This window comes from Equus caballus, chromosome 14 (assembly GCF_041296265.1).
Source record: "Equus caballus isolate H_3958 breed thoroughbred chromosome 14, TB-T2T, whole genome shotgun sequence".
Taxonomy (NCBI): Eukaryota; Metazoa; Chordata; class Mammalia; order Perissodactyla; family Equidae; genus Equus; species Equus caballus.
This window is the reverse complement of record NC_091697.1, coordinates 62,001,129-62,025,596: the sequence shown is the minus strand read 5'-3', so window position 1 is coordinate 62,025,596 and position 24,468 is coordinate 62,001,129. Positions and strand designations below refer to the sequence as shown.

The following is a 24,468-nucleotide window of genomic DNA, read 5'->3' as shown; positions in this document are numbered from 1 at the left end:
CTAAATATCTATGTTCATTAAAGCTAGACACACTTAGAAGCTTCTTAAATTTCATAATAATGATAAAGCTTTTGATCACAGATAAATATAACAAGTGAATTTATTCTATTTGAAGAATGCTGATAGAAACTTACATTTCAACAGTATAATCCAAAACTCATATTCCAGAAATTCATTAGGTTTTTTTTTTATATCTTTATTTGAGTAAGCTATTCTTTCACAGAATGCCTATTGCGGTAAGTTCAAAATTCTCCCTGAATCAATTATGCTTGTTTTTAATTTGGTGGCTAGTCAAGCAACAATATTTAATACAACAATTAAAATATTTATTTTATCATATATGTCATGGTGCCAACTTCTAACATATCGTTTTTCACATGACACTATATTTCACTTGGATATCTCTTTACTCAACTTTAGTTTTGATATAATTTCTTAAGTGAAATGGAAAACTATTAAAGAAAAATATAAATGGCTGTATTATTCTCATTTTCACTACAACATAGAAACTGATATAACAAATCAGATGCAAAATGCTCATTGGCTCTTTCCAAATCAAGCCCATTAAATACACAAACCAACACAAAACTACTTTATAAGTTATACCTACATTTCATATTAAAATAAAGAATTATAATTGAGTAATATTTTTTAAAACTCAAAATGAAGTCATGTTTTTCTTGGATCCAAAGTCAACAATTAGACATGTCCATCAAAGTAGAGACACTCACCTTCACATTTCTGAGTAGTTTCACTCTGTTTGTGACCAGCAGGGCATTTGCATTCAAAAGAGCCCACTGTATTGACACAGTTTCCTCCCTGGCATATCCCAGGAATAGCCTGGCATTCATCAACATCTGCAAGAAGAAAGTATTTTGAATATAGATACCATTAATTTTTTTTTTTAAAAAAGATTGGCACCTGAGTTAACAACTGTTGCCAATGTGTTTTTTTTTTTTTTTCTGCTTTATCTCCCCCAACCCGCCCCCCGCCCCGTACATAGTTGTATATCTTAGTTGCAGGTCCTTCTAGTTGTGAGTGGATACCATTAATTTTCAGAATATCTATATATGTTTCTTTAATGTATAGAAGAAATTCAGTTCTCAAGAGAATGGTGTTTGAGGAGTCAAGACCCCATTGTATGCATATATTTTAGTTTACGTAAATGGTATGTTATAGATGTCATTTTGTTTCTTGATTTTTTTTCTTTTGGAATTTGGTTTTTAAAATTCATCTGTGTCGTTATGTGGACAACCAGTCTCTTGCTTTGATTCGCTGCAGAACCCTTCTTAGTGTGTTCACTCTCTTGGTGATGGGTACCTAGTTTACCTTCAACTTCTCACCAGTGAATGATATAATGAACGTCCCTACTATGTTTCTTTATGGAGTTGAGTGACTATAAACTCTGAAGACTCAAAAAGACCCTTTTTCCCTTTGCTGTAGACCCAGAGCAGAATTATTAGATCACTGGGTATACATACACCTAATATGAATAAACAGTGCCCAGTGAATGCTTCAGTGAGTGCTTCAGAATGCCTGTAGCAGTCTTCACACCAGCCAGCTACACGGCTACGAGTAGACCACACACCTCTACTGTTCATGAGGATTCTTTCTCATGTTTTCTCTCCCCTCTTAACACATGAAATAACTATCCAATATCCTCAATTTCTTTGGCCTCATAATCGTAAAGGGATATTAACTATTAATTTTAGTTTCCACTTTTCTAATTATTAATTACTATTCTTGTTAGCTCTTAGATTTCCTCATCTGAAAGTTGCCTGTTTATATCCTCTAAACATTGTTATATTGAGGTTGATTTCTTATTCTAAATTTAAAAACTTTTCTGTTTTAGATATGACAATTATTTCCCCACCCTTTAAGCTGTCTATTAATTTCATCTGTTTAGGAACAGAAAGCCTTAATATTGATAAAATGAAATTCAAGAAAGTGTAATAAAATTTTTAGACAAATAAAAGCTGAGAGTCTACGAGAAATGTTAAAGGAAGTTCTTTAGGAAAAATAAAAATGAGATGGAAATTATGGTCTACACAAAAAATGAAAAGCATTAGAAATAGTAAACATGTTGATAATTATAAAAAACATTTTTCTTATTTTTTAATAAACTTAAAGATAATTGTAGAAAATAACAACAAAACGATAATAATAATAATAATATATTTTGGATGTTACAACATACATCGAAGTAAAAAGTATAACCACAACAGCATGGAGGATTGTAGGAGGACATGGAAGAATATTATTGCAAAATTATTACAATATAGGTGAAGTGGCACACCATTATTTGAAAACAGACTGTAGTAAGTTAAATATGTAAAGACAAACACTAAAATATAAACAAAGAAGTAGAGCTAATAATCCAATTGTGGAGATAAAATGGAATACTAAAATACACTCCATCTAATAGAGGCAGGCAAAGAAAAAAAGAGGAATGAAGAATACGTGCAACAAACAGACAAGAAATAGTAAGATATAGATTTAAACCCAATAATATTGGTAATTATATGAAATGTAAATGGTGTAAACAATCCAATTAAAAAGACTAAGATTGACATATAAGTTTAAAAAAAAGGAAGACCCAAATTTATATTGTCTACAAGAAACTCACTTTGAGAGAGAAAGCTTAAAAACTAAAAGGTTGAAAAAGATATATCATGTACTCATTAATCAAAAGAAAGCTAGAGTGGCTTTGTTAATATTATACAAAGTGTTCATCAGAACAAGAAATATTACCATGGATAAAGATGGATATTTCATAATGACAAAGGGGTCAATTCATTAAGAGGGCATGATAATGTTAAATATGTATGCATTGATTATAAAACATTAAACACCTGGAAGAAAAAGTGACACAACTAAAAAAGAATTAGACAAATCCACAATTATAGCTGAAAATTTCCATATTTCTTTCTTAGTGACTAATACAACAAGTAGACTGAAAATCAGCAAGGATATGTAGGATATATAAGACTTGAACAATACTTTCAACCAACTTGTCCTAATTGACATTTATAGAACACTGTCTTTAGCAGAATACACATTCTTTTCAAGTGTGCACGGAATATTTACCAAGATAGACTATCTTCTGAGGCCATGTAAAAAGACTCCTTACATATAAAAGGATTAATATCATTGAAAGTCTGTTCTCTAAACGCAACTGAGTTAATCTAGAAATTAATAATAGGAAACATTTGGAACATACCCAAATATTTGGAATTTAAACAATATACTTGGAAATAATCCACCGGTCAAAGAAGAAATCACATGGAAAATTAGAGCATATTTTTTTTTAAAGATTCTATTTTTTCCTTTTTCTCCCCAAAGCTCCCCGGTACATAGTTGTATATTTGTTTTTTAGTTGTGAGTCCTTCCAGTTGTGGCACGTGGGACACCGCCCCAGCATGGTCAAATGAGCCATGCCACGTCTGTGCCCAGGATCCGAACCAGCGAAATCCCGGGCGCGGAAGCGGAGGAGCACGTGAACTCAACCACTCGGCCAAAGGGCTGGCCCCCTAGAACATATTTTAAATTAAATGAAAGCAGAACATATAAAAGTTTGTGGGATGCAGCTAAAGTGGTGCATAGAGGTAAATGCTTATATTACAAAAAGGTCTAAAATTGGTAATCTAAGTTTCCATATTAAGAATTTTAAAAAAGAAGAGCAACAGAAGCTTGCTTCTCAAACAGAAGCAAGAAAGTAATAATATGAAACAGAATAACTGTCAAACAATAGAGATAATCAATGAGTACAAACCTGGCTCTCTGGAAACAGAAGTAAAATTGATAGATTTCTGGCAAGATTGATCAAGAAAAAGAAGAGAAATAAGAAATGAATGATTAATATAAGGAATAAGAGTGGGCACATCTCTACAAATGTTATAGAGTTAGTTCAAAGGATCAAAGGAAATACTATGAACAACTTTATGGTACTAAATTCAACAATTAAAACAAAATCTACAAATTCCTTGAAAGACACAAATACCAAGGCTCAGCCAAAAACAAACAGATAATATGAATAGACCTACATCTATTCAAGTAATTTAATTCATACTTTAAAATCTTTGCACAGAGAAAACTTCAGGCCTAGGTAGCTTTACTGTTGAATTCTTTCAAACATTTAAAGAAGAAAGAACACAGCTGTACACAAATTCTTACAGAAAAGAGAAGAGGGGACATTTTATGGGCTACCATCACCCTGACACCAAAGCTAGACAAAGACATTATGAGAAGGAAAACAACACAATAATATCTTTTTGGAATAGATGCACAAGAATTTTTAACCAGTCAATCTCAGCAATATATAAAAAAGTTAATACATCATGACCAAGTGGGGTTTATTCCAGGAATTTAAGGTTATTTCAAGATTCAAAGATCAATCAATAGAATTTGTCATATTAACAGATCAAGGAAGAGAAAATTTATAATCATCTCATAAATGAGGAAAAATAAAGTGACAAAATTCAACACTCATTCATGATTTTAAAAGTCTGAGTAAACCAGGAATACAAGAGAACTTCCTCAGTTTGATAAATGGCCTGTCCAAAAAGGTTACAGCTAACATGTGTATGGTGCAGTATACTATAGGGGGATTGGGAAAAATCCTTTGATTTAGAGTTTTTGAATCTGTCATTTTATATCTATGTAAATTTGCCTTAATTTCTCTCTCTGTAAAAGCTAATCTCTAACTCAGGAGATTGTTAAAATAAATAAACACTGTATATAAAAATAAATGTAATATATAAGCTTATGTAAATTTGTCATCTATTCAAATTGACAGGATTAACATAGATTTATTAATACTCTATCTTTAATTACAAAATAATATATGCTTATTGTAATAGACATTAAAGATACAGAAAAATAAAAAATTAATGAGATAACCATTGATATAAGTTAGCGTGTGTTCTTTTAGACTGCTATTCGCACAATTCAGAGGGGTGGTCTGTTTATTTAACAAAAGTAAGATTATATACTACGTGTTGTTGCTTTTTCTCATTGAAAAAGATTTTGTGGGTACATCTCTAGTACATACTGATTTACTCTATTATTTTTTGGTAAGCCCACAAGTTTGGTGTATCTCACTGGGTAAATTAGAGAAATTAAGCCTATAAAAGAGCTTAGCATCCTTATAATTTCTTCCTTGCTTTAGCTATCTGTCTGTAAAACTAATTACAATAATCTGAAGTATTTTAATAAAGTAGATTTCATTGTCTTATTAAAGGATATCTGATTCAAACAAAAAGCAAGTAGAATAAAATATATGGCAAGAAGTTTATATATGAACAGTTTAATTCAGAACATTTCAAACCACATCATTTTTTAAATGTACTACGTTTCCACCCTCATTACAGTGTAGTATAAAACATCTCTAGAAATCTCTTTTCCTGGCAGATAAATCAGAGAAAGAATATCATGATATAAGGTGAAAAATGAAGCCAAACCTATAAATCCCTTAATACTATACATAAAATCTTTGACTACATATTTAATAGGTTCAGTAATTTTTCAAAGGAAAATGCAATTTGACATTACAGGGTTTATTTTGTAATTGCCTAAAAGATATTTTCCTAGAAGGAAATATAAAACTTTCATTTTTGAAGTATTCTAGAGTACACAGCTATACAGAATTAATTTTTTAAGGTAAATCATGATAATCATTAAAATAAAAAACAAAATTTTAAAGAAATCTTATAAATCAGTTTGAACCTACAAACATATATATGTGTTCTCTATAAAAACAAAAAAGCAAGCCTAAGACTTTCAAACTATGAAGGAGTTTCTACATCTTCAAAGTGCCAGCATAAGCAGCTACTAACGTCTGATGAGTTTTCCACTGCCCAGATTACACAACTGTGTTTCTGTTCATCCCTTCAATTCAGGCACAAACTTACTATTTCTTTAAATGTTGAATTACCTCCAATCACGTTAAGGATTTTATGAATAAAATTAAATCTTTTGAAACTTATACCTTATATAATCACTTCAGTCCATGTCTATTAAGGTTATAAATAATGTAAAAAAGTCATAGTAATTCTAGTTTATGAACTCATTGATTCTCCACTTCTCCAAACAAACTTGCCCTAAAAGATTAAACTTATTTTATTATATAAATTAGTATTAGATGGTATATTATTTTTAGTTCATGTTCAAATGTAGAAAAATATGTGCAGTGGTGTAGGCATATAAAAATGGTTCATTTAATTTATATCTGTGGGAACTAAGGACCAATTCCTATTACTGTATTTAACAGTGTGTGTGCTTTAACTTTGCTTGTCACCATCGTAAATCCACTTTTAAAATGTAAGTTCTTATTTCTGCATTCCATAGATATTCATACATAGTACTTGTATTTCTACAAAAATGAATGTCAGCCTCTTAGTACAGCAATTGAAGAACAGATCTGTCTCCAGATGGAATCTGAGAAATACAGGGTATCTTAGAAACTATTTAATACGGTTTGATTCAGCCAAAATACCTATTTACACGTGATACACAAAATTCAAATGCTGAATAAATGATCATCACAAAAGCCAATATTGGTAACTTGCTACCGCAGGACTCTGAACTTGTAATATTAAGAACAGAGTGTGGTTCTATCTCAATTTTCCTTATCTCAATGAAGGTCATCATCATTTATCCCATCGTCAAAGTCGGAAACCTAGGAGATAAACTTGGCATTTCCCTCTCACTTGTCTGACGTCATTCCATCAGTAACAAGTGCTTACTTCCCACATAGATCTCAACTCTTCCCTCTGCCTCTACTCTGGTCTCAGCCTCCATCATACACTGCCCGTACCATTGCAGGCATCTTTTAACTGGTTTCTTTGCTTCTACTCTGCCCTCCCTATACTTGATTCTCTACAGAGCAACTAAAATAACTTTATTTAAATATAAGCCAAGTAAAGGATAGGTTATTACCTCAGAAGTTTGCAGACACTGCCACACTGTTTTCTGGTCTATGAATTGTTCTAAAGAAGTTTGAGACCAGTTGGGATGGGTCTCTTTAAAAAAAAATCCTTGCTTATTCTGCCTTATTACACCTATGGGATTCTCTCTATCTTCTCTGTTTATTGAGTTTTGTGCCTTCCAATCTGCAGATTGAAGACCTTATTTTAGAAAATTTTTCTATTTTATCTTTAAGTATTTTTTTCAGTTTCCTTCATCAGCTTTCTTTAGTCTGATTTTACTACACATTAGCTTCTTTATAATAATTGTTTGTTTATTCTCTGACATTTTTGGTCAATTTGTAATTTCCTAGAGCTTAACCTCTGTCACTGAATTTTTTTCAGTTTTATATATGTTTGTATGTCTATATGTATGTATGTATTATTTGCCTTTCATTAGGTAAAGTTCTAAATCCTCCAATTTCTTTCTTGAGTACCACAATTCACTTTTTTTTTATCTCCGATTGTCTTTAGTGAACTCTTATAACTCTCTTTTGAGAATCTTTTAAAAGAAGAACCATACTGTTTTTTCATTTCCTTGAGATAAGAGAGATAGAAACTTTGTATTCATTTTCCTCTTTGAAGCATATTCATCCATGTTTTCCTTATGTTCTTATTCTCTTTTTTTCCACTTTTTATATGTAGTCCTTTTGTCTTTATTACTCATCTTTAAATAGGGCCATTTCCTGCCAAAGCAAGAGTGGAGAGAGCCAAGAGGAAATGGTTTGGTTTGAAAACTTCTGTAGGGAATACTGCCTTAAACAGCTTCTCATTAAACTCTCTCCCACTTTTTTTTTGCCCTGGATATTAATTTCAACTTTCAGGTGGTGTGGCTCCCACTTTCTGCCCTTTAAGATACAGACTCTAAGATGCTCACTAGCACTCCCTCCTCCCTCTTTTTCCTTCCCTCTCCTTTACCTCAAGGAGTGTCTCTGTGCTGGAAGGCTGGGTAGAGGATACTAGACATGGCTTGCCTCCAAAGCTTCTCCACCTGCTATCCCTCTGTTACTCGGAGGGTCTGCAGCAGATTTATCTCTTACAGGGACATTCTCGTCCTCTCCCACAGAACATCCACAGCCACTAAATAGCCTTTCAGGATGCTGATACTCACAGTAAATTCCCCCGTCCAACGACTTCCCAACACCTGCATGTGTTTGTCACTACTTTTAATTGAGGGTTGTACAGTTTTATTTTAGAACACCTTATTCTCTATTACTCATTTTCTTGTTAGCATTTGTTGAGTTAGAAGAAAGGGACAGTGCTATCTTTAGATAAGAGCTTCTATAATCAAATATGTTTTAAGTAAATTTTTTGGATTGCATAGGAATGGCTGATGTTCACACAGCATGAATTAAAGTTTAAACTGTGTAATGATCTGGTTAACTTGGTCGATGTAGACAACCAAGATAAATTTGTTTTGGTTCTAACTATCTTTAATAATTTATACCAATCAACTGAACCAAATCTCCTTTTCACTTTGAGCTGTACAGAAAGCCTGGAAATAACTTCCTACTGTGGGCATCTTCCTCTCAGTCTACAATTTAAGAACTAGTCACGCCTGCCCAGTTTCAGTTCAAATTAAACTTCTCTACTCTTTTCAAGTGCAGTCAGAGTAAAGGAATTACCTGTATCTGTACACTAACACCACCTGAAAAGAACACACATCCGCATTTGTTTTTGCAGGGACTCCTTCAGGGTCTGTACTGCTATTTCTTTATTCAAGTCCTTGTCCTGTGTCCTAGCTAGGTCATATAGACTCTGTCATATATGTCTGAATTCCAGTGCCTCTCTCATGCCCTGGAATGGAGCAGAAGCTCAGCATCAGTTTATCACTATTCTCGACGATAAAGCAAAAGACGGAATTTAATGAGCAAATTTCTCCCTGCCAGATTTGCAGTTTTGAAATGTTTGGAGTAGTTTAAAAGCCTAATTCCTAAAAACCAAATAACATAAATTAATAATTACACAATTTTTTTTCAAAGATTGGCACCTGAGCTAACAACTGTTGCCAATCTTCTTTTTTTTGTTTTTCCCCTGCTATTTTGTTTTTTCCTCCCCATATCCCCCAGTACAGAGTTGTATATTTTAGTTGTGGGTCCTCTAGCTGTGGCATGTGGGACGCTGCCTCAACATGGCCTAATGAGCGGTGCCATGTCTGTGCCCAGGATCCAAACCCTGGGCCACAGAAGCAGAGCGCACGAACTCAACCACTTGGCCACGGGGCCGGGCCCCTATACAATTTTATTTTAATATATTAAAAAAAGTTTTGAATGCAAACTGTCCATTTGAAAATCTAAAAGACCCAAAGTCAAGTATTAATCTTAAATAAACTATCCTTCTAGTTAGAGTAAATTCATAAGACTGTAAAGATTAAAAAAGAAGAAACTATTTATAATAATACAACATATGCATGTGGCAGTTTATGACATATTTAAAGTCTGTAAATATTCTTGGAAAAGGGCTTAATAAGGCCACTTTCTAAACCTATAATTCACTTGTTTTATGATAGCTTAAATTTTGAGTCCTATATTAGCTCACTTTGGTCCTTTAATGAAGAAAGGACAAGACTGAATGTGGAGTAGACTTAAGCAGAAGAGCCAGAACTGAAATGATTCTCAATACGGCAGGAGCTGAGAATCATTGTGACCGACCTCACAGCACCTAGGATGGAGCCTTTTCTGATCATGCTTCCTTAAGTCCAGAATGTCATCATGGCAACAGTTCAAAATAAAAAATTGACTGGTTTCCTCACAGCTTAATTTTTTATTTTACCATTATTTTTACAGCCTAATTTTTTTTAATGTATCATTGAAATTCTCTATTGACCCTCATTTTTCACACTTCTTCTGTTTATTATAAGATCATTTTTCATTTCCTCTTAAGCCATAGGTAAGGTAATTCACTAACTGAATCAGTCACAGGATAACACTATGTTCAGAACTTCAGAAATGTCCTCCTTTGGCTAACACGAGCCATATTTTAGAACCAGTATAAGCTATTTACAGTTATCATCTTAGCTCAAATTTATTTAACTCTACAAAAATTTTCAATTATCTTATTAAAAAATCACTATTATTAAAAAAGTATGACAGGTATATGTCATGTTTTTAAGTTATTTTTTCATGCCCTGTATCTTCCAAATTAATTTGGCAGAGTATTTGGGAAACAGTCTAGGAATTTAAAGGGAAAAATGAAACCACAGTAACATGTAGTCTCAAAATAGCCTAAACTGAGGATAAGTATTTAATTGAGAACTTTCTGACTATGCCATGATTTTGAAATAAAACAGCACTTTTTAAATTTGCTTTTCCAGACATTCTAACCATGTGGCAAATTTCATTTTGCTCCTGTTGCCGTATTAATCCATTAGACGTTTAGGCAAATGGAGCCCCAAACTTATCTTTGCTAGAGAAACAAAATCAAATAAATAAGCCTTCAGACATTACTAAATCCTGAAGGACATTCGGGATGTTTGAGATCAGATCACATATTTTTAATAATTGTGTTCAGAAAACTAGGCCTCTCTGACAAAATATCAAGGTAAGAAAGCCAAGTACAAATATAGAAGATGACGAGAGTCAATAATTTGTGATATTTTGGTTGAAGTTAAGAGCTTTTCTAAACCTGGGCTATTTCTCTGAAATAGTTGTTTTTGGAAATATTTTATTCTTAATCCCATTCATTAATTCAAAAGATATTTACTGAATATCTACTGCATGTTAGACACTGTTCTAGATGCCTCAGACATTAACGAATAAAACAGATTTATGCCCTATTGGAGCTTACTATTCTAGCTGGGGGAGAATAAAAATTATAAAGACTATAAATAAGCAAGTACGTGAGAAGGTGATAAGTGCCGCAGAATAAGAAAAAAGTATGTCTCTAGTAAATCTAGTCAGTATTAATCTAGTAAATCTATAGAGTATTTTACCTTTAATAGTATATTATGTAAATTGTATGGTAATCTATATACTAATCAATCTATGTAGTACATAAATACTATATAGTATATAGTATAATAGATCTTCTATAGACAAAGTTGTTGCTTTATCAGAACTCTATATAATCAGACTAGTATTCATATCCAAGACACAGAATTTTACTATCCATTGTAAACAACAGATTAAAAATGACATTTAGGGCCCGGCCCCGTGGCCGAATGGTTAAATTCGTGTGCTCCGCTTTGGCGGCCCAGGGTTTCGCCAGTTTGAATCCTGGGCTGGAACATGGCACCGTTCATCAAGCCATGCTGAGACAGCATCCCACATGCCACAGCTAGAAGGACCCACAACCAAAAAAAAAAATACACAACTATGTGCCGGGGGCTTTGGGAGAAAAATGAAAAATAAAATCTTTAAAAACAAAATGACTTTTAACTCAATCTTCATATTTAGGTCTGACCTGTGATAACTGTTAATCCAAGAGACAAAATACTCAAAAACCATTTTAAGTCCACAGCTGACATGGCTTTTATATGCAATTAAATATAAAGTTGCCAATCTGTTGAGTTATATAGTCATACCTTGTGGCTATCCCTATAGCTATGATTTGAAAAGAGTTTAGATATAGACCATTTTTTAATATTACCTTTTATAAAAGCAAAAAACCAACAAAAATCTTTGAAGGCCTTTGAAGGCTCTGATATATTTACCAAATTAGGGCAGAGCACTCAAATTTTATTATTCAATGAATTGAGGCCATGTACAGCCTCCCAAACTATAATTCTCATTTGGGTGTTAGGACACTGGACTGGCTTTCTGCAATACAACATTTCCAAGGGCTGGGTAGATAAATCTCTGCCTCTGACATTGGTCACTAACAATCTGAATAACTTCGGATCTAAGTTGGTGTATGATTTAATTATAACAAATTTGATTCTCCATATCTTGAGTTGTATCATTTTTGTGAATAATACAAAAGTAATTTTCCATTTTCCTGTGATCCTACTGTCATCTGAGAGCTCATTACAGAGCTCTTTTTCCCAGCTCTAAAAATGGGTTGAATACAGATGGTATCAGAGAAATAGCCAAAAACAGATAAGAGTCGTGATGGCTGATAATTAATTAAAATAATTATCCAGTAAATATGTAACAATTTTCAGCTACTTGGGTTGGAGTCTACTGTTGCAGCATCCTCAGGGCCCCAAACTAGCCCCAACATATAAAGTACATATCAGGACGTGGTTGGGAAGACCGCCTGGAGACAAGATTGTAACCAACTGGGTTAAAAACGCAGAAATACTGCAGTTATGGATGGAGTTCACACTTTTGTCTTTGAAGATATTATTAATAACAACATCAGGCACCTCTCTTCTCCCTGTTACCTAGGCTCAGGTTCTCATATCTTGAATGAGATTATGAGAGACAGAAAATATGTTTTTCCTGGCTATTTACCTGTGTATAGTTTGAGGGCCTGTGGTAGGGAGCATGCAGCGTCATCTGGATGAAGACATGGAATAGTTTATCCTCTGACTGTATTAAGTATTTTAAACTGTATTTTTTCATTTTCCCCAATTTTTCATATTATCTCTCCCTTCTCCATCTATGTCAGGAGTTGAAAAATGATTATTTACTAGGTGGCTAAAAGATAAGCCATCTCTAGTCAGGCTTGAGAATAAGGCCCCGCTTGGAAACGGTATTGGGTTAATGGTTATCATCCACAGTGGTGGATCCTCCAAGTACAGTGAAAGGAGACCCAGAATCATGTGGGTGACTCTGTGCACAGAGACAGATGGCTAACTCACCTTGGCAAGCTCCAGTGCGGATGTTGGGGATGAAGCCCCGTCGGCAGGGCTGAGGCTGGGCAGGACACATCTCACAGGGGTGGCCCCAGGCCCGCCCAATAGTGGCACAGCACAGAGTCTTCGTGCAGACAATGCCTGTCAGCTGCCCTTGGCACATCTGGTTGTTGACCTGAGTGAAACATGGGCCTGTCCTGTAATCTGGAATGTGAAAGAAGACAGAAAGACAGGTTTTATGATCATACACCAATCTTAGACCAGTACCTCCAAATACATAAAACAGAGACGATTTCTTCTGACCAAAGTGTTTGAAGACAAAAGGCCAGAGAGCTTCATTTTAAAAATTCATAGTTTTTCAATCATGAGATGTACATTACAAGGCTTCAATGTATTCCACACTAGACATTGTAAATGGGTGGCTCAAGAGCAGTGTCTGGGACACAGATGTGTTTTCTTGGCCCGCACAATTTTTTAAAAGAATTTAAATTAATAGCCAACATTTTTAAATTGGGAAATTTCACATGAAATTTTATATTCTGGTTTTCCTTGAAAAGTTGGAAGTTCTGGCCATGCTAGGTCTGCCATGCTGCATGGCAGTGGCAGAGTGAAGTGCGCCATCTCTAGGACAACACAGCACTGGCCACCCCTCCTCCCACTGCTCTCCACTCAGGGATATTTCCCACCTGCGCCCTGATGGCACCACTTTAATGACTCCTCTTATCTAGCAAAGATTTTCTTCTCTGACTAGGTGGACAAGAATTCAGAAAATCAAAGCAGAACCAATAAAGATATATCCTTCCATATCACAAATATATTTGGGCTGTCTAGTTTGTCTGTAAACATTTAGTTCTAACAATTTTATTTCTGTTTCCATGTCAGTCTGTTTAGTTCTATGTGTAGCTCAGCTGGGAAGACAGTACTAATAAGGCCCATAGTCATGGATTCTTTCCAGGTAAGTTAATATTATATGACCTCTGTGCTCTGGAAGATGACTATAGCATTATCCAGCTCTGTTATGATGATAAAAAAGTTAGCAAATGTATGTCACATATGTTCTATAGGCAGACTCTTCTACAAATATTAAGGACAGTCTATTTAGACCCTTGCATCTCAAAGTGTGGTCCATGGACCAGCAACATACGCCTCACTTGGGAGCTAGTCAGAAATGCAGATCCAGGCCCCACCCTAGACTCACTGAACTAGAATCTGCCTGTTAACAAGACATTCAGAAAATCCATATGCACCTTAAAGTTTAAGAAAGACTGATCTAGACTACAGGCAACTTGAAAGCTAGGCATTTCTACTCTATCCCTCTTCCTGCTGTAATTTACTTCAATGAACCGTTTGGATGATCAGTATATATTCTTTTAAGCAGAACTGAATCATTAACTAAATAGATTTTAATTTGAGTGTTGTTCTTGCAGCAGTGCTGTTTTGAGAGACACAGAAAATCAGAGAAAATCTTCAGGTGAGTTTCCTGAAGACTGACCAATTAAGTGATTCATATCTGTTATAAAATTACAATAGAAATATGTGAAAAAGGTTTTTTTCCCCCTTTCACAGAGACTGTATGCATACAGATCACTAACTTCTGGGAATGTAAAATGATAGTCAGGATTTCCTGATAAGCCCTAATACGAATGACATAATTCTAATTGAAGGGGAAAGCTAGAACAAATTTATTTCAGATTTTTGTTACAACAGAACAATCTCACATTCAAAGGAAGAAGAGTCAATAATATTGGTAAGATTTTTATGAAAAATTGTTACTGGGAAAAATCAAGCTAGGACATAATTTAATAGTCAAATGCTAAGCTAGAAAGATTTAGATCCCATCTAAATGCTATATGATGACAAAAATACAGCTTAAAACCACATACAACTTCTATTTTTTAAATGAAGAATGGAGTTTTCTCATAGGAAAACAACACTTTAGAAGTTCGATATAAAGAATCAAAATCTAAAATAGGTAACATTTTAGCAAGCTGATTTAACATTCTGTTACTTTGCAGCTGAACTTCAACAAAAATAGCTCATTTTAATCCCTTACATAAGAACAACAGATGTGCTGGCTGCAAATCACATTTTTGAAAAAGACAATCTTTGTAGTATACATGTAGATATGTCAACTTTGTAAATAAGCATGCTTCCCACACCACAAATTGCCAGGTCATAAATTTTTTAAATCTACTCTGCTGTCCTTTAGACAACACATTATTTTGTTGTTTTAAATAGCTATTAGATTCACAATAAATTAAATCAAGTTCTAAACAAGTGGGGAAAAGTCTATTTTTCATAAAAAATATAAAACGCATTTTTTGGTAGATTTGTGCATATATACCTATGTTCACATTCTGTACACTTTTCGGATCCCAGAGAGAAGCCTCTGTAGCCTCTCTCATAATCCCATTCTTAAGTAAACCAACTTGTCAGGAAATTCGTTCCTTCTTCAAACACAACAGCTTCTTAAAATTACATCCTCTTAGTCTGGCCTCTTTGGAGAAGAGGACTACCTGGGACAAGAACAGCTGTTTGTCCTTGGCAAATGACCTTTCACATTGAAGGCTCTAACGAAGCCAACCCCAAGCTCCCCTTTCTGGGAACAGAGTTTACCATTCCTTATTTTTTTGCCCAGATATCCCTCCTTACAAATTGTGCTGAATCTATTTTCTTAGAGGATTACATTTTACTTTCTGGTTAGCAACTGATTACTTTAAAATTTAAACTTCCAATGGCACCTACTTATTCAAGAATTACTAACATGCAAAATAGGAACAAATATTAGATACTGAAAAGGGATTTAGATTTCTTGATCAGAGTAAAACATTCTGTCCCCATTTTACTAGCATTTTAATTATGGTTGAAGAGTCCCAGGAGAGCTTACTTGAATGTTATTGGCCATGCATCCTCTTTATCAAGATTTCACTGGGCGTAAAATATTATTGTACACCATGCTAGCCGTTCACAGTCAAGGACATACTTGCAGTGTGTTAGCAAAGTACAGAAGGAGAGGGGCTGGCCCTGTGGCCGAGTGGTTAAGTTCGTGCGCTCCGCTGCAGGCAGCCCAGTGTTTCATTGGTTCAAATCCTGGGCACGGACATGGCACTACTCATCTAAACCACGCTGAGGCAGCGTCCCACATGCCACAACTAGAAGGACCCACAACGAAGAATATACAACTATGTACCGGGGGGCTTTGGGGAGAAAAAGGGAAAAAATAAAATCTTAAAAAAAAACAAATACAGAAGGAGAGAACTACTTATCACTCGGTGTGCTGGAGCCAGCGGGCTGGAAACAGATATTTTCCTCATTGCTATATGACCAAGAAAATGTTGTTAAAAATTAGCCTGTGAAACATAAATACTGCTATTTGGATTTTCTAATATCTAAGTGCAATATAGCATTTGAACTTGTTTTATATAATTTCACTTTTATTCACAGTGAGCCCTCTTAATGTAACTGGAGATGCTAATCATGGTTAGATAACCAAAGTTCAGCATTATTGTCGTTTGGACAACCAGACAACCTTTGGACAGGTTTCTTGAAAGTAAATACAGAAATAGGTCTGGTGGAGGATTTCAGGTCGAGGGAGAGGGAGTTTTTTGTTGTTGTCATTTATCTTTTGCTCATTTTTTGTTTTGTATTGTGGAAGAGGCAAGCATTTCTAAAAGCCAATGGGAATAATCCAAATGAAAGCGAGGACTTATGATTACCAGAAAGAAGAATAATTTCTAGTATAAGATCCCCAAGGAGTCAGGCTGCGAGTGATGCCAGAATTTGTGTGGGGGAGTCATCCCCAGATAGGAGAAGAATAGCACTTCTCTTGTAGTCTGAGGGAAGAAGGGCAAGATGCACAGAAATGAAGGCATATTTATAGAGTAGAAGGAAAATGAACAATGTCCTCTCTCATATCTTCTATTTTCTTTCTGAAACAGAAAGTGGGACAATAGGTCTTTGGCAGAGGTTGGCTCGGGTGTCAGATCGCCGAGGCTAACTGAGATGGCACTGCAGATACCGGGAGAGGAAGCCGACCTGAGAACTCAGCAGATTTCCAGGTAACACCCAGGGCCTCTCTATGGTGGGTGAATAAGATGGATTTATGGTGAGACCAATCTGCCTGTTTTGTGACTTTTTCTAGGTGCTCTCAGCAGCTGAGAGGGTCACTCAGATTAGGGTTCATCCAGGGCTGGGGTTTCATCAGTCAGATGTGAAAAAAAATGTAGAATGGCAAGAGAGTTTAGGGTATTGTTACACATATTTTAAAATTATAGACCATGGAATCTATGCTGGAGGAAATGGGGAGTGAGAAAAGGAGAGGGCTGACAGATTAAGAAGTGGGAGAAAGCAGTAAGGTCAATGAACTAGGTGTCTCCATGAGGGAGCACATGAGAAGGTAAAATAGTCACAGTGACAGCAATACATGAGCTGCCCATGTGGCTGTAATATCATTTATTTAACTGTCAGCAGAATGCAGTTACAGTATACAGCATAGATTATACACTGCATAATTTAGGGAAGCTATCCACATATACCGTAATGTAAACGTCATCCCTGGAGTTGTGCAATGGGATGGCTCTCTTAGAGACCTTTATACTGTAACTGCATGTCAAACAATGACATAAGACATCCAGAATTCCATCCATTCCCACATTAGTGTAAAAAGAACTGCCTGATCCTAGAAAGTATATGAAAATATGTGGGATGTCCCATCAAGTTCCATGGTCTTTGGAGTTAGACAAGAAGGCATTTCCATTCTCAGGAACCAAAGAAATGCAACCTGTAATCAGGTGATCACCTTGTGTGGGAGCTGCAGACATGAGTGAGTATAATGAAGAATTGTGGAATGTGTGTAACTTGAGTCCAACGATCCTGGCTTCATAACGGTCTCCTTTGAGTAATGGAGTTTTTGACATAGCAATTATAAATTGTTTAAGGCTTAGTGCATCTCATTGTGGTTATAACTGAGAATCTAGTCTGCACCAGCTGAAATCTCTGATCATGTAGATATAACTGGAGCGTGCAGAGAAAGCAACCCCGAAAATTATAGGGGACAATACAGTGGTTTCCTTAGTTTCAATAAAATTTGCCTGAAGGTCACAGACCCAGACTTCAAGCTGGGTCTAAATATTTAGAGTTCAATAAACTCAAATAACTGTGATGGAAACACATCTGTCAACCTCAGCAAATTTTAAAATTAAGTATAGAAATATTTAAGAGAATAAAAGCCATTAAATTAATATTTTTGCTTTAAGGAATCTGTGCAAAAATTATTTACCTGTAATGTTTAACGGCATTTGGCCCATTCCATTAGATTGCCTTGTAACCACAATTTAAAATAAATAATTAAATAACTTATTTAAACTTGTGATTTTTAAGTTAAAATGTGACTATGCTTATATACAGAATTGGACCATTTAAGTGAACTTCAGTTTTATAAATTTATAAGTTTGGGTATTTATACATTTAGCTTTTAATTACCTTTATAAGAGTTATCTGAGTACTTGCAAAGGTTTTTAACTTGCTCAGCTGAACTACTTAAGAAAGATATTGGACGTATTTAATATATAAAAACCATTTAAAAGGTATGGAGGTGTTTCATTAAGTAGGAAAATGGAACCAAATACTATTTAAAGGCCTCTTAAAGCAACTACTAAAATCTGCTAGATTTATTAATAGATTAGTGATATTCATAAGTTGAATTTAAAAGCTCAAGGGATATACCCTCAAGAATTGAAAGCAGGAACTTGAGAAATATTTGTTCATCCATGTTCATAGGAGTGTTATTCACAACAGCCAAGAGGTGGACGCAACCCAAGTGTCTAACAATGGATGAATGAATGAACAAAATACACACAATGGAATATTACTCAGTCTTAAAAAGGAAGGAAATTCTGACACATGCCACAAAACAGATAAACCTTGAGGACATTATTCTAAGTGAAATAAACCAGTTACAAAAGGAAAAAATATTCTACGATTCCACTTATACGAGGTACCTAGAGTAGTCAAATTCATAGACACAGAAAGTAGAATGGTGGTTGTCAGGGCCTGTGGGGAGAGGGGACTATGGGGTTAGTGTTTAATGGGTATAGATTTTTCAGTTTGGCAAGATGAAAAGAGTTCTGTGGACGGATGGTGGTGATGGTAGTGCAACAATGTGAATGTACTTAATGCCCCAGGACTGTACACTTAAAAATGGTTAAGATGGTAAATTTTATGTTATATGTATTTCACCACAATTTAAAAAAAATTTTTTTCTGAAGCTCAAGGAGTAACAAGGGTGTTGAAATTATATTTAAATAAAACAAACCTGAATTTTTAACACCAAAATAAACTTTCAATCTTTTTCACATACAGAATCATCACTGAGGACACTGAAACATCCCCCTGCAACACAGACACTTGCCTTGTGATGGGTATTTCTGTCGTTTACGATTGATTCCAAGTGCACACAATACCGCATGGGTATTCTTGAACATATTTATTGACTACATACTTTCGCTTTCTGTAATGTAAATTCCTAGCACTAGAATTGCTGGGTCAAGTTTCCAGTTTGAAAAATATTCAAACTGATACTCTGTAAATAGGTGGCACTAATTTACACTCTCAAAGGTAGTACTGTTACCTCACATCCTCTTCACCATAGTGTAGAGGCAAATGGTTTAATTTTTCTGCATTTAATGGGTGAAAAATGGTATCTCACTGTTGTTAAAGTATGACCGCAACTCATTGTCCCTATTTTTTTCTTTTTTTAAAGATTATATTTTTTTCCTTTTTCTCCCCAAAGCCCCCTGGTACATAGTTGTATGTTCTTAGTTGTGGGTCCTTCTAGTTGTGGCATGTGGGATGCCGTCTCAGCATGGCTCGATGAGCAGTGCCATGTCTGCGGCCAGGATTCGAACCGACGAAACACTGGGCCGCCTGCAGCGGAGCACTAGAACTTAACCACTAGGCCACAGGGCTGGGCCCTCATCGTCCCTATTGATTGACAATCAAGGGAAGAAAATCAACTCTGTAGCAGGCACTGTATAGCAAGCCTTTCTATAAACTACCTCCTTTTATTATGGAGTGCTAAAAAAGTATTTTTACAAATGAAAAGTCAGAGATTAAGTCAATTGTGAAGAATCAAAGAAGCTGATATTGGACTTGGCGCTCCACCTCACTCCACGGCGCTACACCATGCAGGCTGTGTTCATTAAACCCGAGACACGGATCACCTGCATTCTCAGCTTTTGAACTTCTGCCTTCTTCTAACAGACATTTACCATTTTAATGAATATTGTCACCCCCAAGTATAATCTCCTAACTCCCAACTTGGAAGCCCAGTCTTGCTTTGCTTCTAGTTTCTCCCAAAGACGAGTCTCCATCTAGCCATGTTAAATGAGGGAGAAATTCTCTCCCTGAACACTTAGAGAAACATTAAAGACTTTTGCTTCTGCAAATAGATGAGTAATTATTTTAATTACCACAGTTGCACTACAGTTTGTTTCTAACCTAAAACCATATTCACTATCTCAGTGGAACGTGGACTCAGTAAAAAAGGACCCCTTTCACCTTTCTCTACGGTCTTTCAAAGCAAAAAGCTACTGCTGACATCAAAGGGCTCTTGAAGAATGAAGAAGCAGGAAAGATAATTAGGCGTTGGCCAATGATGCAAACAAAATTGCTATCTTTGATGTCACATTTCATAAGGATGAAGGCCATCAAAGACGTGGCCCTAAAATTCATGGCCTATGAACTTAATGTGCACTCTCCCAAGAACAAAACCAATTAACTTACTTTAAGGACAACAAAAAATGCTGAAGATTAAAAACTATTAAGATTATTTAAGCAGAAGGATATTTGAAGAAGATATCTTTTCTTTTGAAAAGATAAGTTTTTTAAGAAGGAAGTTAAAAGACAAAAATATTTTGTCATGAATTAATAAGGGGTTAATAAAGATTAACATAAAAGATGGATCATACACAAGTCAAATCAACAAAATATCTAATTTTATGGTATCTCACAAAAACCAACAGTATAATTAAGTAGGCATGAGTAATTACAGGGAAAAGTGATACGTATTCACAAAATGTTTAGCCATCATCAATAAAGTCAGAAATAAAATCAATGGAAACCTATGCTTGAACAGATCTTATATATCCCTTGATCCAAACACAATGAGGTCACAAGCCTGGATTACAGTGGCAGTGAATAAAATGTGAGGCACAATTTGCTGACAGAGCAATCTCTAATAATATAGATTCAATGTACTGCCTTCTTATTGAAATTTCTGCTTAAATCAACTCCTCCTGAGCCATATAAGCAGCCATATACATGTTACTGAGTCAACCAAACCTACTAAGTCACACTCTTCCCAGGAAGCATTATGTACTACATGATCAAAAAAAGCCCCTCTCTATGAATCTGTCCTGACATACAGCTTTCAGTATAACATCTAGCTAGAGGGGCTGGGATTTCTTCTAAAGAGAGAGCAAATGCCATGTAATTCATTATTGGGGTTTTAATTATTTGAGAGTTTTAGGGAAATGCTAAAGAGCAAGGAAGACCATAGATCATATGGCCTTCTACGAGGACAGAGGTAGCATCCATCAATGGATCGATTTGACTTGCAAAGGGGGAGGCCCTGCCTCTGTGACTGGCTGCATGAAGAACGTCAGGTGATCAACAGATCCTGCTGGCACTGGTGATCTAGCATGGGTGGCGGTCTACACTGGTGAAGCGACTAATTCCCGGCTCTCTGATTGGAGTCTTATACTTGTTCCTTATGCATAAGCAGGAGAGGCTCAAGAGCAAAGAGATCACCTTGCAATAGCTCAACAAAAGGGTTCTAATACTGTGATACCAGCTCAGCAAAATAAAAATGACCGAATCTTACATGGTCTGCACATTTGTAATTGCTGGAGAACTCCACATCGCTGGACTGGTATTGGCACTGAGGGAATCTGCTTCAGGAATAGACAAATACAAATTAAAAGACTAAAGTCTTTCTTTGGTTCAGGAAAGTAAGCCCTTTCAATATTCAGACTCAACAGAAGAATAGAAAAATGAATGGTCACTGCTTGAAGTTAAATACATTGTCTAGAAGATCAGATGGAAGAAACAGCTTATAATCCAATTTCTAAGAAATTAATATCACAAGTAAAAGATAAGACTTACAGGACAGAGACTAGAGACCAGAATGTGAATAATATGAATTCCAAAATAAGCTTTGAAAAAATAGAGAATAGAGAAACAATAGGAAAATTTCCTAAGCTTAAATAAAAAGTAGCTTTATATTTTCTGGTGAAAATGACTTATGGTGTCCTACACAAGAATAATGAAAAAAAGATATACCCCAAAAAACAGCCTCATGATATCTCTGAAATCTCTGAATGCTAAGACTAAGACAAAAAAAAAAAGTCTCTCTCCATTTCCAGAGAGAAAAAACAGGCCACCTACAAAAAAGATGAAATAGCCTGGCATTAGTTTCACCATTTGTAGTATGGAGAGATAAAATACAGTGAAAGATTTACAGGTTATTAATTTATAATTTGTGAGAAAGGATTCTTGAAACAAAAGAGCCATATGATAAGATAAAATTTAATAATAGTCTGAAATACTGTCAGGAATTGGGGAGTGAGGGAGGTATTTGCCATAATGAGAACTTGGAAATAAATTATTCCTAAGAGCTCAACTCGGGACTAGGAGGTGTTCACAAGTAAAATGTCTTGAAGTAAGAGAAATAGGTATTACTTCATTTCGATACTACACAAAAGTTGTAAGAGAGGAATACAAGTTTCAATGTAATGATGAATGATAAGAAGGTAATCACTAGTTTAAAGAAGAATATAATAGAATTTCTTAATTAAGGAAGAAGGGCAGTGGAAGTAAAAGAGTGAAATATAACGGATTAAGCCAAAAATCCTAATAAAGGTGAAAAGAGAAAAAAACCCACAAAATATAATGACTTACATACATAAAGTAAAATGGTGAGAATAAACCAGATACATTGAAATTACAATAAATATGAATATGCTTAGTTTTTAATCATCCAAATAAACCATCCAGATATTATTAAAATAACAAAATTCAGCTCTGTTCTGTCTATAAGAAAATCATCAAGGGGCTGGCCCCGTGGCAGAGTGGTTAAGTTCGCGCGCTCCGCTGCAGGCGGCCCAGTGTTTCGTCAGTTCGAATCCTGGGCGCGGACATGGCACTGCTCATCAGACCACGCTGAGGCAGCGTCCCACATGCCACAACTAGAAGAACCCACAACGAAGAATACACAACTATGTACCGGGGGGCTTTGGGGAGAAAAAGGAAAAAATAAAATCCTTAAAAAAAAGAAAAAAAAAAAGAAAATCATCAAAATGAAATGACAAAAGAGGGAAAAATAGAAGGACAAGGGAAAATATAAATGACAGAAAGCAGAAGCAGCAATAATCAATATCAGACAGAGTGGAATTCAAGGACAAAAAGCATTAACTGAATCAAAACAGGATATTATTAAGGTAAAATTCATTAAGTGGACATAAGATTTATACACTAAAAATACCAAGAGCAAAAACTTCTAGAAATATAAAGAGAGCTGAAAGTTATAAAAGAGATCTTTTGAAATTTGACAGATCAAGTAGGCAAAAAATAAATAAGAACATAATCAAAAAGCTTGCCTTATTAGATGGATTTACAATTTTGTACCATACAAACAGAGGATGTGCTATTCTTTCATTTTCATGGCACATTTATTAAGGTGATCAAATGCGTGGTCATAAGCACACCACCATTATTTCAGTGAGAGGCAACAGATGCCTGAGGTATCTACTGAATATTTTCACTTCCACAATGTGAAAGTCTGAAACTTTCCAAAGCTCCTTGCACGGAAGGATTTTAAGTAAGGTGGCTGATGACATTCACCAGAAAAGAACACCTTGCGTTCTTTTTTTAAAGGGATCACAACCAATTTTTTTTTTTTTTTTTGAGGAAGATTAGCCCTGAGCCAACATCTGCTGCCAATCCTCCTCTTTTTGCTGAGGAAGACTGGCCCTGAGGTAACACCCATGCCATCTTCCTCTACTTTATATGTGGGAGGCCTGCCACAGCATGGCTTGCCAAGCGGTGGGTGCGTAGATCTGCACCCAGAATCTGAACTGGCGAGCCCCGGGTCGCCAAAGCGGAATGTGCGAACTTAACCTCTGTGCCACACCGGGCTGGCCCCACAACCAACTTGTTAAACTGTAGAATCTGTCTGTGACATAAAATTGAGTATTTTAGAGAAAAAAATTTTAGCAGTTATAAAATGTCACACCAATGCGGTTTGTTATAATCTATAGCTGTGCAGTCCAAAACAGTAGCCACTAGCCGCATGTGGCTTTCTGAATTTAAACTTTAAAATTAAATTAAATTAAATAAACATTCAGTTCCTCAGTCACACTAGCCACATGTCAAGTGCTCAAGAGCCACATGTGGTTAGTGGCTACCATACTGGCAGCACAAACATTTCCATCATCTCAGAATGTTCTAGTAATGCACATTGGAGTAGCTGTCTCCCAACACCACGGGGAAATGCAGAATGCGACAGCATTTGGTGTTGAGGCAAAAGATCTTTAAGAGGTTATGTTTGAAACTATAAATCATTCCTATCCCTTTTTAGTGCCCACAGTGAAGTTTGTGCAGTGCATTCTACCCATGATTTAAAGTTATCTGTACATTAACCTTATTTGGTTGGCACGAACAGCTTTTATTTAGAGATAATGATAGTAGGCTTAGACAGGTTAAATAAAATCA

General features: G+C 35.4%; 1 protein-coding gene and 1 long non-coding RNA gene across 2 annotated transcripts in view; one reads left to right on the top strand and one right to left on the bottom strand.

Annotated features, from left to right (window-relative positions):
- The window catches only part of FBN2 (fibrillin 2), a 236,447-nt gene that overhangs the window by 154,246 nt on the left and 57,733 nt on the right, over positions 1-24,468 (bottom strand). Inside the window, exons 6-7 of the mRNA XM_023617761.2 lie at positions 12,706-12,903; positions 732-857 (exon numbers count right to left, since the gene is read on the bottom strand). Of these exons, the coding sequence (XP_023473529.2) occupies positions 732-857; positions 12,706-12,903 (324 nt within the window). The remainder of the gene's footprint in view (positions 1-731; positions 858-12,705; positions 12,904-24,468) is intronic.
- The window catches only part of LOC138917300 (uncharacterized), a 50,931-nt gene continuing 42,978 nt past the window's right edge, over positions 16,516-24,468 (top strand). Inside the window, exon 1 of the long non-coding RNA XR_011425092.1 lies at positions 16,516-16,757. This is a non-coding gene — a long non-coding RNA (uncharacterized lncRNA). The remainder of the gene's footprint in view (positions 16,758-24,468) is intronic.